Genomic DNA, 16000 nt, shown 5'->3' with positions numbered 1-16000 from the left:
ACRCATGGACAGAGATTCTCAAGAGTCTCTGTGAATCAGCACTGGGAGAGATATGTCATCACCAGGAGAGGATTTGATGCTTGCAGTAATCCATAGGGSTATTTTACATTACTTAGAGTCACAAATCAATACAAATGGAAGTAGAAATCCCATTTTTTTCCCCCTGTGAAATTTCAATCAAAAAGAATAAACACCGATTTGAAATTTCTGGAAAGAAAATGGTTTTCTTATATGACATTTTAAACCACAAGGGGAGGATGTTCGCTGTGTTCCCACATATTAAAGCAAACTGAGAGACATTTTACATTTTAAAAAAAATGAAACAGCGAGSTTTCATTTTAAATGTCAGTTTGAAATGAAATTGTTCATTTCAATACATGGTAGGAAAACAAGCATCTTCACCTGAACTGACATACTCTTTCAAAGATGTCAGGTTCGGTAAAAATCAAAGTTCTCCCTGAGAATGGTTGTCCCTTAGAAGGTCTGGGCTTGTTTTACACAGAACACCAATTGAATTCCATGACAACTTAGAGTGCATTAAGTCTAAAAGCACTTTGTTGTCTCAGGAATAGAGTATGGGCATAAGATTCCACGGAATAAYCTAATCTTTTGAAATTTTACGAAACCTGAAAATCCCTGAAACATCATTCCTTTGAAGCAACCCAATTTTTGGCTTGAGCATCATGAGGAATCTAATAAAGGATATTTCAAGGGAAAAGCAAAATGATGATCCCTGATTAAAAGAGTGGCAGCAACCCAGGCTGCCTTACTCTGCCCTGGGCACCGATATCCCTCTTGTGCCAAACATTCCAGCGCACGGACGCCAGCAGATGCACTTYACTGGCATCGGTGAGCAGGGGATAAAGGTCTGGCAGAAGGAGGAGATGGGAATGTGACCAGGGATCTGTCCAAAGGAAAAGAGAAATCAGGGTGGCTGCTTTCAGGATGTGTCCTGCTCCGTCTGTTTTACCATGAACTGTTAACACCGCCATGGTCTGCTGGTCTCCGCACACRCAGGAATAATTCCCAGCATCCGCCATCTCCAGGTTCTGGACCACAAGCTCAGCCAYGACACCTTCCCGCTTGATTTTGTATTTGTCACTCGACTTGAGGGTCTTGAAGCCCTTCTTCCATTCCACGCTAGCAGCAGCCTTGTTCAGCTCACAGTGCAGGGAGACACTTTTACCCTCGGTGGCTTCTGTGTCTGTGAGCCCCTTGGTGAAAAGAGTGGGCAGGACTGCAGAGCAAACACGGACATGGCATCAGCCCCAGTGAAGCYTGACCCATAGCCTAATCCCTCTCTTATCTCCCTGGAGCCACCTTGGTCTCCCCTCCTGGGTTTTATTTCTCCACAATTTTTCTCCAGCCTCTAACCATTCAAAAGATAATTCAGTCTGACTTTTTTTCTGTCCTCACACTTTCGAACATTCTTTAAAATCAAACTACCTGCAAAGGTAGTTGACAAGCCAACTGCTCTTTGCTTTATACACCATAAAGTCAAGGACATAAAATTAGAGGCCATATTTCAATATGACACCCAGAGCATTTTGCTTCCCTTGAGAAAAGAAGCATTTCTACAGGAAGTGCCTGATTCATGGCACTGTCTGAATTTTTAAGAGTCACTCAAAGCAGAGCAGTTGCAAAYATGCTGTCAGTTTTCTGCAGAAATCAAATATTTGCTTGGGAAGTACTACACCAAAATTGGTAAAGAAGAGCTGGGAATAGCACGGGCATCAAAAGCCTATTTTTTATTAAGATTGTCCTTGTGTAGCACCATATGTTGATGAAAACTTGTTCCTCTCAGGAGCAACAAGTGTCACAGTCTAAGTCACAAGAAGTAAATGTTATTCCCACTTTTAGGTCAATTCCTATGGGAAAACTTCTAAACAAGCAGCTGTTCTGGGCTAGGGAGGCTGTGTTGGGTTGGGAAGCTGTTCTCTACTTGTAATTTGAACAGAGCACCTTGGAAGACAAGCAGCACATCAAGAGGGGATCAGTTGAAAGGAGGAAAAGAGAGAAGAAAGAGGAGATAGGAAAATTAATCAGCAGAAAGGAGGATCAGAGGATCAGGGATCAGAGGAAGCAGATGTAGAAGAGGAAAAGGTCTTGGAATTGTGCAGGATGGCTTGGGACACGTGCTGAGAATTTCTTTTTTACCATTCACGGTCAGAGCAGCCRTGGTCTGCCGGTCTCCACACACACAGCTGTAATCCCCAGCATCTGCCAAATCCAAACCCTGGATCGTCAGCTCCGCAAAGGGACCTTCCTGCTCTATTTTGTACTTTTCACTTGGCTTGAGCACCATTTTCCCCTTTTTCCACTCAACTGGGGCTGATTTGCTCAGTTTGCAGTGCAGAGTCACTGCCTCCCCTTCTGTAGCTTCCTTGCTCATCAATTCTTCTTGGAAGAGGACGGGTAAGGCTGAAGGATGCAATACCAAAGAGAAGGAATCAGCAGCAGAWTGAAATGATCTGGACTGCGCTGTGAATGTTACTGGGCTGCAGTGTGCASTTCCAATCAAAAATGCTTGATTTCTAGGTGGGTACTGTCAATAGGCAGGGTAAAACCTTCTAGAGGAGAGAGAAATAAATTAAACAATATAATATATAGGTGCTGTCTCAAGGCAAAAACAGCCCAAAAGAATATTCTCTAAAAGGGTGTCTCTTTGGTAATATAGAGCCAAGAACATGAAACCTCCAAGAAATCCCACTGACCAAGCTCTGGCTGGCCAGGAAATGCTGCCACATGGGCTATGTTTGGGGTTTAAAGAGAAGTGTGGGTGGGAGGGTTACCATTGACTCTCAGAACAGCCGTGGTCTCCTGCTCTCCACACACGCAGCTGTAGCTCCCAGCATCCGTCAGCTCCAGGTCTTGGATAACCAGCTCGACAAAACGCCCTTCCCGCCTCATTTTGTACTTCCCGTTGGGGGTCAGGTCATTCCCATCCTTCCTCCACTGGACGGCACCGCCCGGCCGGCTCAGCTCACACTGCAGCGTCGCCGTCCCACTCTCCGTGGCCTCCTCGTTCCTCAGCTCTTGCTTGAAATGGACTGGCAGGGCTGAGAGATGCAGAATGAAAAGGGATTGCCACCCTGGACCCGGCTCAGAGGCTGAATCGTGATTTATTGTGTGCCTGCCTAAGCCTTATTGCAACACCCTTATCCTTAAGAACATCCTGTCCTTTTTTTCACAGGTGGTAAAAGAAATTCTCTATTAAATTGTTCTGGGGGAATCAAAATGTGCATGATCTYGGCTGAGATCATGCATGAAGACAAATTCATTCTCATCATGATGAACCCTCTTAAACATGATGAACCCTCTGTAACAGAAAATCCCAAGGAATCTTATGTTCCCTTGCTAATTCAGAGAAACAGACGTGCAGGACAACATCTTTCGCTTAAGGGAAGGTGAGAACACAACACAACACACACACACACAACCAACACTGGGCACAAGGAAGGTGACTGAAGGTGCAGACTGGGGACAGGAGTGACATGAGAAAGTGGATGGGTGGAAACAGTGGAAGCAGGACATGAAGGAAGGAATTGTGAGGGAATGTACAGAGAGGRGCAGGGAAGAGGTGGACAAAACCACTCCAGAGTTTCACAGGTCATCTCTGCCTTTTTACCATTCACTGACAAGGCTGCTGTGGATTTTTGGTTCCCGACTACACACGAGTAGTCTCCAGCATCCTTTGGCTCCAGCTCGTGGATCAGCAGCTCGGCCACGGTCCCCTCCTGCCTCATYTTGTACTTGTGGCTYGGCCGGAGCAGGGTCTGGCCCTTCCTCCACTCCACGGGGGCCTCAGTGGCCAGCTGGCACCGCAGGGTGGCCATCCCACCTTCCGCAGCTTCCACGGGCTGCAGCTCCTCTTGGAACGGCACGGACACGGCTGAGGAGCGAAGCATTCTCAGTTTACTTCAGGCACATTGTCACCACCTGGTGACCTCACACGGGATTTAAAGCCAAAACTAATTCAGATTCTCTCAGTTCACACAGAAAAGAAGCTCTGACCTACCTGCGCTTCCAGACTCTGCTGGTATTTACAGTAGCAACAAGAGTTTTGCATCAAATGAAAAAGGAAAAATTATTTCCCAACAATTAGAACACCAAAATAATTACTCTTCTTGTCCTCAAGCTGTGAAAAAAATCACTGAGAATCTAGAGAAGAACTGAATATTCTTTAATAAAAAGTGTAGCTGAGGCCCTTCTTACCTCTTGGCTTAGAGCTTGGACAGCCATCTCTATCCAAAGCATAAGAGATATTTCATAGGGAAGAAAAGGTATCTGGTTATCAGAAAAAAATATTTGGTTATTGATTGATATGCTTTATCATGAAGTTRTCATCCCAGAAAACAAAGAACATCACGGACCCAGCCAGAGCTGTCTGCTGTTTGTGCTGATCCCTTTTTTCCTGAACACTCTCTGCAAGTGCCCAGGGGAAGCAGGACCGTGGCAAGAACAACAACAAATGGTCACAAGGAGGTGTCTCATTCCTACCATGGATCTGGACTTGGGCTGTGGTCTGCTGCTCTCCCGTGTCACAGGTGTATCTTCCCGCATCTTCTGGCTCTGCATTATGAATCACCAGCTCTGCCACTGTCCCCTTCTGCTTCATTTCATATTTGGCACTTGCCTGGAGCGTGGCTTCTCCCTTCTTCCACACCACGGTGGCATCAGCTTTTGTGAGCTCACAGCGCAAGGAGACCGATTTCCCTTCTTCTGCAGCCGTGTTCTCCAGGGCTTGTTTAAAAAGGACAGGCACAGCTGGAACACAGAGCCAGGGGTTAGCACAGCACCGCTTGACCTGCTCTACAGCCAGTGCCCCCATTAGAGCTGCCACCTCTTAAATCCAATCCTTTTCCAAGAGAGCAGAGCAGCCCTAGACCCTCCCTTGGCTGTGAGGCATCGAGGAGATTTTGCTTGGGGCAGGAACAAATCTGTCCCCCAGATGTCATCATCTCACTGTGGATTCCTAGGAATATGGGGGAAGTTTCTTTTATTTCTGATTAGGCTCCTGTCAGAGTCCTCTGGCACCATCACCTAATAAATTCCCTGCTCCTGCAGGGCTCTGAAAAACCATTCACATCCTATATTTCTCCTGCTTTCTGCTCCCACACATACTCCTTTTGCTATATTACTAGAGGTACTATATTTGAGGAGTGGAAATGGAATCTGTCTTTGAAAGGAAGTTTTGGGGAGTCTGGAGTCTCTTAAGCACCTGATCACCTTCAATTTTTCGGGGACTGGGCTCATGTTTTCACATCCTCGTGCTCCACTCTCCACCTCCAACTCCATTTTTAATCACAGCCGTGCAAACCAGCTGATAGGGCAGGAATTACAGCCCAGAGAAAACTAATACTCTGCATTTCACTTAATTATTCTTTTTCCCATGGGGCAGTCACAGATTTAAAACCCCAGATGGAAAACGTGAGATCACACAAATGAAATATATACAGGTGCCTACAAGTGTGCAACATGGCATTTAAATTTTGCTTATTAAAGATGGCATTGTCACCAAAAAGATGAAGTGTTATGTGATTTTTGYGCAATAGATCCATGAAGAACTCCATTAAGTGTGGCAATGTCTCAAACTGCACCCACCATTCACTTTGACCCGAGCAGTGGTTTTCAGCTCCCCAGTGCTGCAGGTGTAGTCCCCAGCATCCACAGATTTCACATCTCGAATTATGAGCTCTGCCACAGTGCCGTGCTGCTTGAATTCGTACTTCTCACTGGCACAGAGAACAGTGTCTCCCTTCATCCACTTCACTGGGGCACCAGCCTTGCTGAGCTCACAGGTCAGCCTGACCTGCTTCCCTTCTTTGGCTTCTTCGTTTTGGAGCTCTTGCTTGAAAAGAACTGGCTTTTCTGAAAAAAAAAAAAAAAAAAAAAAAAAAATAAATCAAAAATATAACAAAAAAAAAAAAAGATAAAAATTTCAAAAAAAAAAAAAAAAAAAGAATAACTCAAATGTTTCAGGAAACACGTGAAGTTGGAGATCATTTTTCATTTTTAGCATCAGACTTTGTTTTTGAGACAGAAAACTGCAGGAATGGAAAAGCACTAGCAAAGAGTAAACAGATTCTGACATCTCACATCTGGCTGCCAGCACTTTACAGCATCAAAAAGAATTTGAGGCCAGATGCTTATTTTCTTTTTAACCACTGTCTGCACTGCTGAAGATGCTGCTGCTGTCACTGCTTTCATTATTAACATCAGAGGCAGATGCTGCGCTGCAATTAATGACACAGACTGAGCTGCAGCTCCAAGCTGGACCACCGGCACAAAACCCAGAAAATTTCACTGAGGTCAACTCACACAGCACAGAGGACACAGAGGAATGGCAAAGTACTCTCTGTCATGACAGTAATGATTTCTCAGTATTGATTTCTGTTTATAAAAATACCCTACAATGTATTTTTCTATCCAGCATGAACACAGGCTTAAAAACAACACAGAACAAACRCGAAGAGGGAAGTGCAGCTGAACATGACAGGGGCCCCGTGAAGATCCCCCTGCAGGCTCTGTCAGCCTGGGATTCAAGGCTTTAAGGTGAACTGGTGCAGGGAAGGCACTGTTTGGGAGAAAAAAAAAAACTCAACTGAAATGTTTAGATAAGGAAAAAATAYTTTTTTCTTGAATTCTGGTGTTTTATGAATGCACAAGTCAGCTACTGATCCATGATGCACTTAACCTGTGGCTGTTGGAAAACTGCAGCCTATTGTCCTGTTCCTTTTTCCCTCTAGTTTGGAACACTCAGACTCACATGACTACTGAATTTCTTTTTCTGTTTTTGCATTCTGATGTTCTGATGTGACCCTAAAAGATAAAGAAAAGTTCCAGCAGTGCAATTTCTTGTAGACATCCTTATGACTTGACTCCTTCATATCCATTGGTGATCTGAATCCACGTGTTGGAATCCTACATCCACCCACGCCCTTCTCAGTGTGGGGAAAAATGGGGCTGTTTTGGGAAAATACAAACGTGATTCTTTTCTAGCAGATAATTGTTCATCACAGGTGAGATCCAGGTCCTACTGAAGTCAACACAGGTCTTTGCTTTGTGTGTAACGGGATTGGGAAAATATCCAAGTGCTTCAGAAAGACAGAAAATCAGCATCATTAACCACCAGCTCTTCTTCCTCTCATCATCAAGGTCTTCTCCTTCTTGTGCAGCCTCGAGCTGGTTCTTCGTGCTCTAGAAAAATCCTGTGAGCAGGTTGTCCTCCCACTCAGTGCTCTGGGGTTGAGGTTCACCATTCCAACCACCCAAATGCTTTTTTTGTGGTTCAAACCGACATCTCTAATCCAGGAGCAGCTTTTGATCAGTCCATGSCGAGTGTGCAACACCAGCTGTGCACAGGACATGCTCTGCTCTGGCTGAACACAGCCTGTGCCTGTGAAAATCTCCTGCACCTGCTCAAACCTGCCAGGGGAGGGATTTATCTCACAGAGATAAATTCCCAGAGATAAATTCTCTCCTTGGACAGAGCTATCCCTGGAGACAGCCCCAGGAGGTGATCCATCCTTTCTGTGGATGATCTCTAGGGCTGGATCTTTCTCCTACTGCTYTCTTTTTGGGGTTTGGAATGGGGTGATCTTTAAGGTACCTGCTAACCCAAACCATTCTAGAATTTCATGGTTCTCAGAGTTAAAGGCAGGTCAGATGAAGGATTCTCCTGTTTCACATCCTGTCACCTCTCTGGCTGCTGTTCTGGACGACTTGATGACAACATCTCAGTGCACAACACCAGGTTCCTTTTCAGTGTAGTTTCATGTTTTTATAATTTCAATTAATTACTSTGAGCTCAGCATTAGGACCCAATCCATCTATATAAAACTGCCCTATTTTTGGCTGTCCCACTCTCAAACTCACATCTGTCACTGTCTCTTCTTTCCGCCTCGTGAATGACAAGCTTGCCTTCAAATCCTGACTGGCTGATGTTATATTTGGAAGAATTCCTAAGGCTCTTCCCATCTCTATACACTTTCTCAGGGCTGTCTGRTCTGGACATTTCACAGAGAAGGATCACATCCCCTCCCTCAGTGACTTCAGTGACAACCAGCTCCTTTGTGAAAGTGCAGGGCTTCTCCAGACTCCTATAAAAACCATCTGAGATGGTTCAGAAGAGGTGTGGATCCTCAGATCACAAGTAACCTGTGAGATCTGCACCCAGGATTGTTTGTATCAAAGCTGTACGTCAGGTCTAGTAACAAATAATTTGGTGTTTGTGACTATAAAGCTCTCAGGAAGGCACCCAGATGCTATAAAGTGTTTAAATACCCAGTGACACCTGGGAGCTGAGAAGATGATATTCCTGCTGAAGAACAGAAATAATTAGCCTTTTGCAAGTAAAACTTTCCATTTTCCCTCAGGAAAAAGAAATCCCCTTGCATTTCTGGAGCTTGGCAAAATATGGGCAAATTTAAAATTTTGTAAAAAGTTATTTTAAATAAATATGGTGATTCTGAAAAAAAATGAGACAATGATCTGACACAGTGGAGACTGTGTGTTTCACATCTCTGAGCAACAAGAAACATTCACATTTTCAGTAAGAAAACATCTCTCTAGTGCCACATTCTTGGGCTGTCTGGCATTCATTTTATTCCTTTGCCACCAAACACTGCAGTTTTAACTCATTTTAACTTYTCCAGAGCAAACAATCCACTGTCAACAATGAACAGCAGGGAGCACATGCCATGTTGCCTTTCAAACGATGAAAGCTGAATTTRARACTTGCTGGTTGCACTTYTTTTTTCATTGAAWTAATTGATATCTCCTCATGAATCAGCTTGAGAAGAACTGAACAAGGTACCATCACTGCAGTATAACATTCCTATCTAAATCAAATAAAAACTCCAAAAGCTGTCCAGGATTACAAAGTGCTCATTCTCCAGCTGTAATTTCATTGTAAAATGAATGCCATTCTTGCACATATACAGATATACAACAATGGTGTTAAATTTGTAACATTTTTGCTCTTTTTTTTTTTCCACCTACCCACACTAACCCCGCTTATTTCTACTCATCATTTCCTCTCCTGCAGTTGTGATGATGAATTTACCTTTAACAACCAAACTGGCAGATGTTTTCTTATCACCAGCTTCAAATGTAATGACCCCCGAGTCCTTCAGCGAGAGCTTTTTCAGYGTTAGCAGGTGGTATCCACCAGGCTGGGACTGGATCTCATTAAGTTCATTGGTATGGAGTGGGGTTTTATCCAAAAACCACTGCACTCTGCTATAGTCTAYGGGAGAGATTCTGCACTTGAACATGGCAGATTCTCCTTCTAACACAGTGACATCCTCCAGGTCTTCTGTTATTAGCACTTTCTGGCCTGAAAGGAACATAAATACATMRATTACTGGAATCTTCGCTTCCTCAYGTGAAGATCGACGCGGAAAAAMTCCCAAGATTTCTTTCAAGAAAGAAATATGTTCATGAAAAAGAAAGTTTGAAACAGAATTCCCCTGGTATTGACCACAAACCCCACTCACAGGAAGATGATATATAYAGGACACACACCAAAATGGGATGAGGACAAAATTAAAGCATCAGAAAACATAAAGCAGAACAAGTAGCCAGTACAACACAAATYCAGGGTTATAAACTTTCTCCTAATGAAAATCCCTGGAAAGGGTGGAAGGATGAGCCTCTGACAGTATTTTTGGGCTCTAAACATCACTAAGAGATAGTCCCTCACTTGATAACCCCMCTGATTCTTTAGAGCAAAAATATCTTGGTTTCTATGGGATAGGACCACTGAGCCCACAGTTTCTTCGAGTTCAGTCCAAAACCAAACACAGTGGGAAGTGGAGAAAATGTCTGACTGTGACTTTGGTAAAAAAAAACCCAAAATATCTGCCCTGAAAACCTGCTTGTGGAGATAGATATACCCCTGACTAAAAATGAATATATAAAAATAAACACATATGTACAAAGATAAAACTAACTATAAATAAAATAAGGCTAAAAAATAAGGCTAAAATAAGGCTATCACTGTATACAAAAATATTTCCAACATTGCTGCTGCTTTCAAAACTCGTACAGGGAWATTTTACTTTGATGTTCGTGACAGGGAAGTATTTTTTCCACACAAAAAAGCTGGTGTTAAAAACCTCAGAGTGCATTCAGACAGCTCAGAGCCTGTGGTTATGATGGGGATTAAACACATGTCTTTGCTTCTCCAGGCTGCTCTAGATGATTAGAGGAGTCTGACTTTAGCCCTTGTCTTTGATAACTGCATCCAATTAGCCAGTGGATGCTGCTGCTGCACCTCTATCTAATTGTTCTTGAATCATTTCTTCAGAGGAAAGGGTTWGATGGGATATTGGGAAGGAATTCTTTCCTGAAAGGCTGGCAAAGTGTTGGAACAGCTTGCCCAGAGAAGCTGTGGCTGCCTCATCCCTGAAAGTGTCCAAGGCCAGGCTGGACAGGGTTGGGAGCACCCTGGGACAGTGGAAGGTGTCCCTGCTCATGGAAGGGRTTTGGAACAAGAWGATCTTTAAGGTCCTTTCCARTCCAAACCATTCCATGATKCTATGGACCACTATTTATCCACCAGCACTGCTGGGAAAAGGGATCAAGGGACATGGAGAAAAGCCTGGAGGCACAATAATTTTCCCTCATCCTACAGCAGGCTCATGTCCAATTTTTGTTCATGCAGGGACACCAATCTCTCCTCACATGAGCCTTTGGGGGGTTTAAATCACACCCAAAGTACTCCAGGTGTGGTTGCTTCAAATTTTTCTGCATGCCCAGCTCCACATTCCTGTATTTTTGGCCATGTGTTCCTTTCATCATGAAAGAGGCAGAGCCAGAAATCAGTGTGTCTGCTGCTCATCTGAGGGACAGATCTGCCTGTGCATGTTTTCCACGGCAGGAACGGGACGTGCAATCACACCCCTCTCATTCATACCTTGCACGGTGAGCTTGGCTCTGGACTGGGCATCCCCAATGTCACAGCTGTAAGTGTCACTGTCACTCTTCTCCAAGTTCTTTATGGTCAGCTGGAGGATTTGYCCTTTCTGCATCATCTCGTACTTCCTGCCAACCCTGAGCTCAGCGATGCCTTTCCTCCAGACCACGGAGGATGCAGCTCTCTCGCTCTGGCACACAAAAACTGCAGTTCCACTTTCATCCACTTTTAGGTCAGAGAGCTCCTTGACAAAATAATTAGGTTTTTCTGCAAGGGAAAAAAGAAATTTTAAAAATAAAATAATGACAGAGACAGATTTGTCCCCCTAACTAATCCTGAGCATCCAGAGTGGTCTTGGATTCCTCTCTGCCCCTACTTGGAGAATAATCAAATAAAYRATCATAGAATTATTTAGGTTGAAAAAGATCTTTAAGATCAGCAAGACCAACTATTCACTGAATTAAACYRTGTCCCCARTAACCAYATCTACACATCTTTTAAATCCCTCCARTGCTGCTGACTCCACCACTTCCTTGCACATCCTGTTCCAATGACTGACCATTCTTTCCMTGAAGAAATTTCTCCTAACCTCCAATCTAAACCTTGAGGCCACTTCCCCCCTCCCATCAGATGGAATGGATCTAAGATCACCAGGTCTCACTCTTGTCACAGGACATATCAGGGGAAAGATATCCAGGAAAGGTTAATGCCATGATCCAGGAATGGCGAGGTTTCCACTTGCAGATAGTTTTCATCACTCATACTCAACATAGAATAATTCCAATTGCCAGTTTTGATTGGCTTGTTACAGAGCCCATAAGATTGCACAGTATCCACATGGTGTGTTTCCATATCTTGTTTTTTTTAAGCTTATAATCAATGGTGTTTTTTGAAAAGYAAAAATTGATCCTGCCCAGGGAGATGGAAGAGAAAAACCTCTCCCATGGGCTGCAGACATTTACCCCTGTGCCTGCCAGCCCCTGTGCACACTGAGCAGACCTTGCACGGTGATCCTGGCTGTTGTTTTGGAGCTCTCTGTCTCACAGGTGTACTCCCCGCTGTCCTTGACTGTGGAGTCATGGATGATGAGGATGGATCGTGTTCCCTCCTGCTGTAGCTCGTACTTCTGGCTTTTCCGGATTGCTTTGCCATCCTTGTACCACCTGATGTTCACGTCAGCTTTGGACAATTCACAGCTCARGCTGATGTCCTGCCCTGCTGGTGATGTTTTATCCTCCAGCTGTTTTGTAATCTCAGTAGGTTTTTCTGCAGAGAAACAAAAAGAAAAGGACATTTAAATAAAATTCAACTCTATAWGGTTGGGGTTTTTGCAATTCAAGTCATAGAATCTCAGAATGGTTTAGGTTGGAAGGGACCTTAAAGATCATCTCATTACAACCCCCTGCCATGCGCAGGGACAACTTCCACTGTCCCACGCTGCTCCAAGCCCTGTCCAGACTGGCCTTGGACACTCCCAAGGATCCAGGGGCAGCCACAGCTTCTCTGGGCACCCTGTGCCGGCTGCTCCCCACCCTCACAGGGAAGAAATTCTGCTGTATATATGACCTAAATTTCTCCTCTTTCAGTTTGAACCCAAATATCCACACAGAGTTTGCACCCGTGTTTTGCTGACAACCCTCATCAAAATAAACCCAGGAAATCAGCCCCCAGAACCTTTCTGACCCCRTTACCTTTCACAACCAGAGAAGCCTTGGAGGTCAGACCACGGGCAGTGAAAATGACTTCCCCAGTGTCACCAGGAACCACATTTTTGATACTGAGTGTGTATTTCCGACCCGTGTTGGAGGCTTTGAATCTCCCACCACTTTCCAGTTTCCTCCCATTCAGCATCCAGCTGAAGTCATCAATGCTTTCATGGGACAAAATGCACTCAAAAGTGCAATCCCCTCCCTCCTGGATTTCGGTGTTCTTGAGCCGTTTGGTGATGCCRATGTTCAGTTCTGGAGGACAAAAATTACATTGATAGAAGTTAAAAGTGCTTTCATGGTAGATATGAGTAATGGCATTTTTAACTCATAAGAGTTTAATTTATCTGCTTCATTGACAGGACTCCACTGCATTCCTTACAGATGGCTGTGATACAGGAAGAGCTTCTCAGGCTCAGAATCACCTCAAAGTTATACAAAAAGGGRTATGAACCTCCTGGTTGTGCTCAGGAAAGACTGCATGAAAAACAGTTCAGTGGGGAAGAGTCAAGATTCAGGGAAGTAGAGAATAGAAAAGCTGTCAGAAAAGAAGCATCTGGGACAAAGGGTGAGGTTCTTCTCCATGTTGATAGGAGAAATGGGATGCTTGAACATTTTTAATTGTCACTACTGGTATTTGAATCAGGCAAATCCAAAATTTTTTCATTGATATTATGAGTTTGGAAGCCATGAACAATTCTTTTTCCTTGAGACAGATACAAGGATTAGAGGACAGGCTGGGTTCCTCAGCAGGCAATGTTGTCCTTCTTTTATGTTTCTACAATGGACTCTGAAACAATAGCTAAAATATGAAACAGGCTACTTGGGGGGGGTTTGTTGATTTTTTTTATATTAGATGAGATTTTTTGAGATTTTTTGAGATTTTCTGTGAGGATTTCTGCACCTTAGGGATGATCAGGAAGAAAATATTSTTGCTACATTACTGACACCCAATTTTCACTGAAACCCCAGATATTCTTACACCAAAAACTACCAAGGATTGTTCAGACATCACTGTGTTWGGTGAGATTTTTTCGGGAACAGGTGTGAGCCCAAGGGACCAGTCCCAGCCATATTTCCATCACCCTTTGACAGGCCAACATCTACAACACTTACCCTGAACGCTGACCTTTGACTTGGCAACATCAGTGCCGATGTCACAYGTGTACAACCCTGCATCTGTCTTTTCCAGGTCATGGATAAGGAGGCACAGGCTCTTCCCAGCCTGGATCTCCTCATATTTATTGCCAGAAGCRATCTTCACACCGTCCTTTTTCCAAACTGGTTTGACCTTCTCTTTGGAGACTTCGCATTCCAGTTTGATCACYCCTCGCTCCTCACCAAAAACGTCATCCAAGGATTTCATGAAGACAACAGGTTTCTCTGAAGGTTAARAGGCAAAACAGAGAACAACCAGGATATCTGAGACATTTTCAGTTGCTATCAAATATTTGGAGACATTAATAAACTCTTGGTAATGCTGCTGATACCAACACAGAACCTAAATCAGCATCACCCACCAGCACCCCAAGTCCATCATCCTGATCTCAATGCCTTCATCCTGGTCTCAGTGTCTTCATCCTGATCTCAGTGTCTTCATCCTGCTTTCAATTCCTTTATCCAGCTCTCAATTCCTTCATCCTGTCCTCAATTCTTTCATCCTGCTCTCAAGCCTTCAACCTGCTCTCAATACCTTCATCCTGATCTCAATGCCTTCATTCTCCCATGGTTCAAGTTCAGCCATTTCAAGTCCTGTCACCAGCCACCAGACAGAAGAGATCAGTGTCTGCCCCTCCACTGCCCCTCATAAGGATGTTGAAGACCACAGAGAGGTCTCTCTTCAGTCTCCTCTAAGCTGACCAAACCAAGTGACCTCAGCTGCTCCTCAAAAGGCTTCCCTTCCAGACCCTTCACCAYCCTCATGTCCCGTATTTAATAGCTCAATGTTTTTTTATAGATTAAACAAAATTGCCCCATGGATTTGGTGAATAGTGGCTCATTTGCATCTCTCATTAGCATTCAGGAGTGTGATCAAGACCCACCTATCACCTTCAGCYGCACGCTTTCTGACACCTTGTCTGACTTCATTGTCACCGTGCCAGCATCCTCAGGCTTCACCTGCTTCATGGTCAGCATGTAGCACTTGCCAACGTTCTTGATCTCGTTTAAGTTGTTGGTGTAGAGGAGGGTGCCATTGAGGAACCACTCCACRTCCTCATCGTCGTGGGACAGCTCGCAGGAGAACACAGCAGAACTGTCCTCCTCGATCTCCACGTCCTGCAGGTGCTTGAGGACCTCCACATTGCGGGCTGGGGAAACCAAGGGGCACCATCACCACCACCATCATAAACCAGTTGWTAGCACAAACAGTTTCATGGAGTTTATGAGATGATTTGTTCTGGTCTCCTGTACACCTTTGGTCATCACATTTCATTTACTTGGTTCTGCACTTGCTCCAACAGGAAAAAAAAATCCATYAAAAAGACTAATTACAATTGTCTAGAACCCTCAGTTCTTTTTATATATAAATCAGTTTGGGGGTTTTGTTTGCTTGTTTTTCATTTAAAAGTAAGTCATTCTTTCTAAAATGGGGTTACAGTGATCTTAAATATTCCACTGAGCTCCMGTCCCCGTGTGATGGTCACTGCACACACAAACTAAATTTTAAACAAATTGTCCCTTATTTTCAGGGAAATTGTGACACAGAGGATGAGATGAGGACAATGGTTTTGGCCACAAAGGCAAAGCACAAAGAGAKTAAGCAGCTTGCTCAGGTTTAGGGAGTGACAGGAATTTGATTRTTTTCTTTCCCAGTCACTGGGCATGGGGTTCTCTTTGCAGCTTCTGTGCTCGTGGAATGCTGTTTCTCAAGCATGAGAGAACTCAGAGGAGGCTTTGGGAGCATTACTTGGGGTTTTTATGTAAATATGTATTTGTTTGGATGGAATGGAGTCACAGAATCGTTTAGGTYGGAAAAGACCTCAAAGATCATCGAGTTCAACCATTCCTCCAGCACTGCCAAGGCCCCACAAAAACACGTCCCCAAGTGCCACATCCACATGGCTTTTAAATCCCTCCAGGGATGGTGGCTCTGTCACTGCCCTGGGCAGCCTGTGACAATGTTTGATCACACACTCAATGGAGAACATCTGCAAGACAAAACTGTTATCCAGAGCTGTTCCCTGGACTTTTGGAAATGATTCTGTGGCTCAGCTCCAATTCTGGCTGAAAGTGACACTGTGAACATCTTTTCTTATGGTGTCACCTCAGGGGGAAGAACTGGCTAARAACAGCTCCATACCCAGATGAGGCAGAACATCACTGTGAATAACAATTGTACTCAGATATAAAATAGCAGCTAGAAAATGTATAT

The 16000-nt window shown here is 44.1% G+C and overlaps 1 protein-coding gene across 1 annotated transcript in view; it reads right to left on the bottom strand.

Annotated features, from left to right (window-relative positions):
- The window catches only part of OBSCN (obscurin, cytoskeletal calmodulin and titin-interacting RhoGEF), a 159905-nt gene that overhangs the window by 101701 nt on the left and 42204 nt on the right, over nt 1-16000 (bottom strand). The window contains exons 24-35 of the mRNA XM_057370883.1: nt 14670-14936; nt 13744-14010; nt 12613-12882; nt 11921-12187; nt 10922-11188; nt 9068-9340; nt 5605-5871; nt 4501-4767; nt 3629-3892; nt 2793-3059; nt 2158-2421; nt 971-1237 (exon numbers count right to left, since the gene is read on the bottom strand). Coding sequence (XP_057226866.1) covers nt 971-1237; nt 2158-2421; nt 2793-3059; nt 3629-3892; nt 4501-4767; nt 5605-5871; nt 9068-9340; nt 10922-11188; nt 11921-12187; nt 12613-12882; nt 13744-14010; nt 14670-14936 — 3207 coding nt within the window. The remainder of the gene's footprint in view (nt 1-970; nt 1238-2157; nt 2422-2792; nt 3060-3628; nt 3893-4500; nt 4768-5604; nt 5872-9067; nt 9341-10921; nt 11189-11920; nt 12188-12612; nt 12883-13743; nt 14011-14669; nt 14937-16000) is intronic.

The sequence above is a fragment of the Malurus melanocephalus genome, unplaced genomic scaffold (assembly GCF_030028575.1).
Source record: "Malurus melanocephalus ecotype Western Australia unplaced genomic scaffold, MMel_1.1 scaffold_135, whole genome shotgun sequence".
NCBI classification, from domain to species: domain Eukaryota; kingdom Metazoa; phylum Chordata; class Aves; order Passeriformes; family Maluridae; genus Malurus; species Malurus melanocephalus.
The sequence above is the reverse complement of the archived record's forward strand: the minus strand, read 5'-3'. Positions and strand labels throughout refer to the sequence as shown.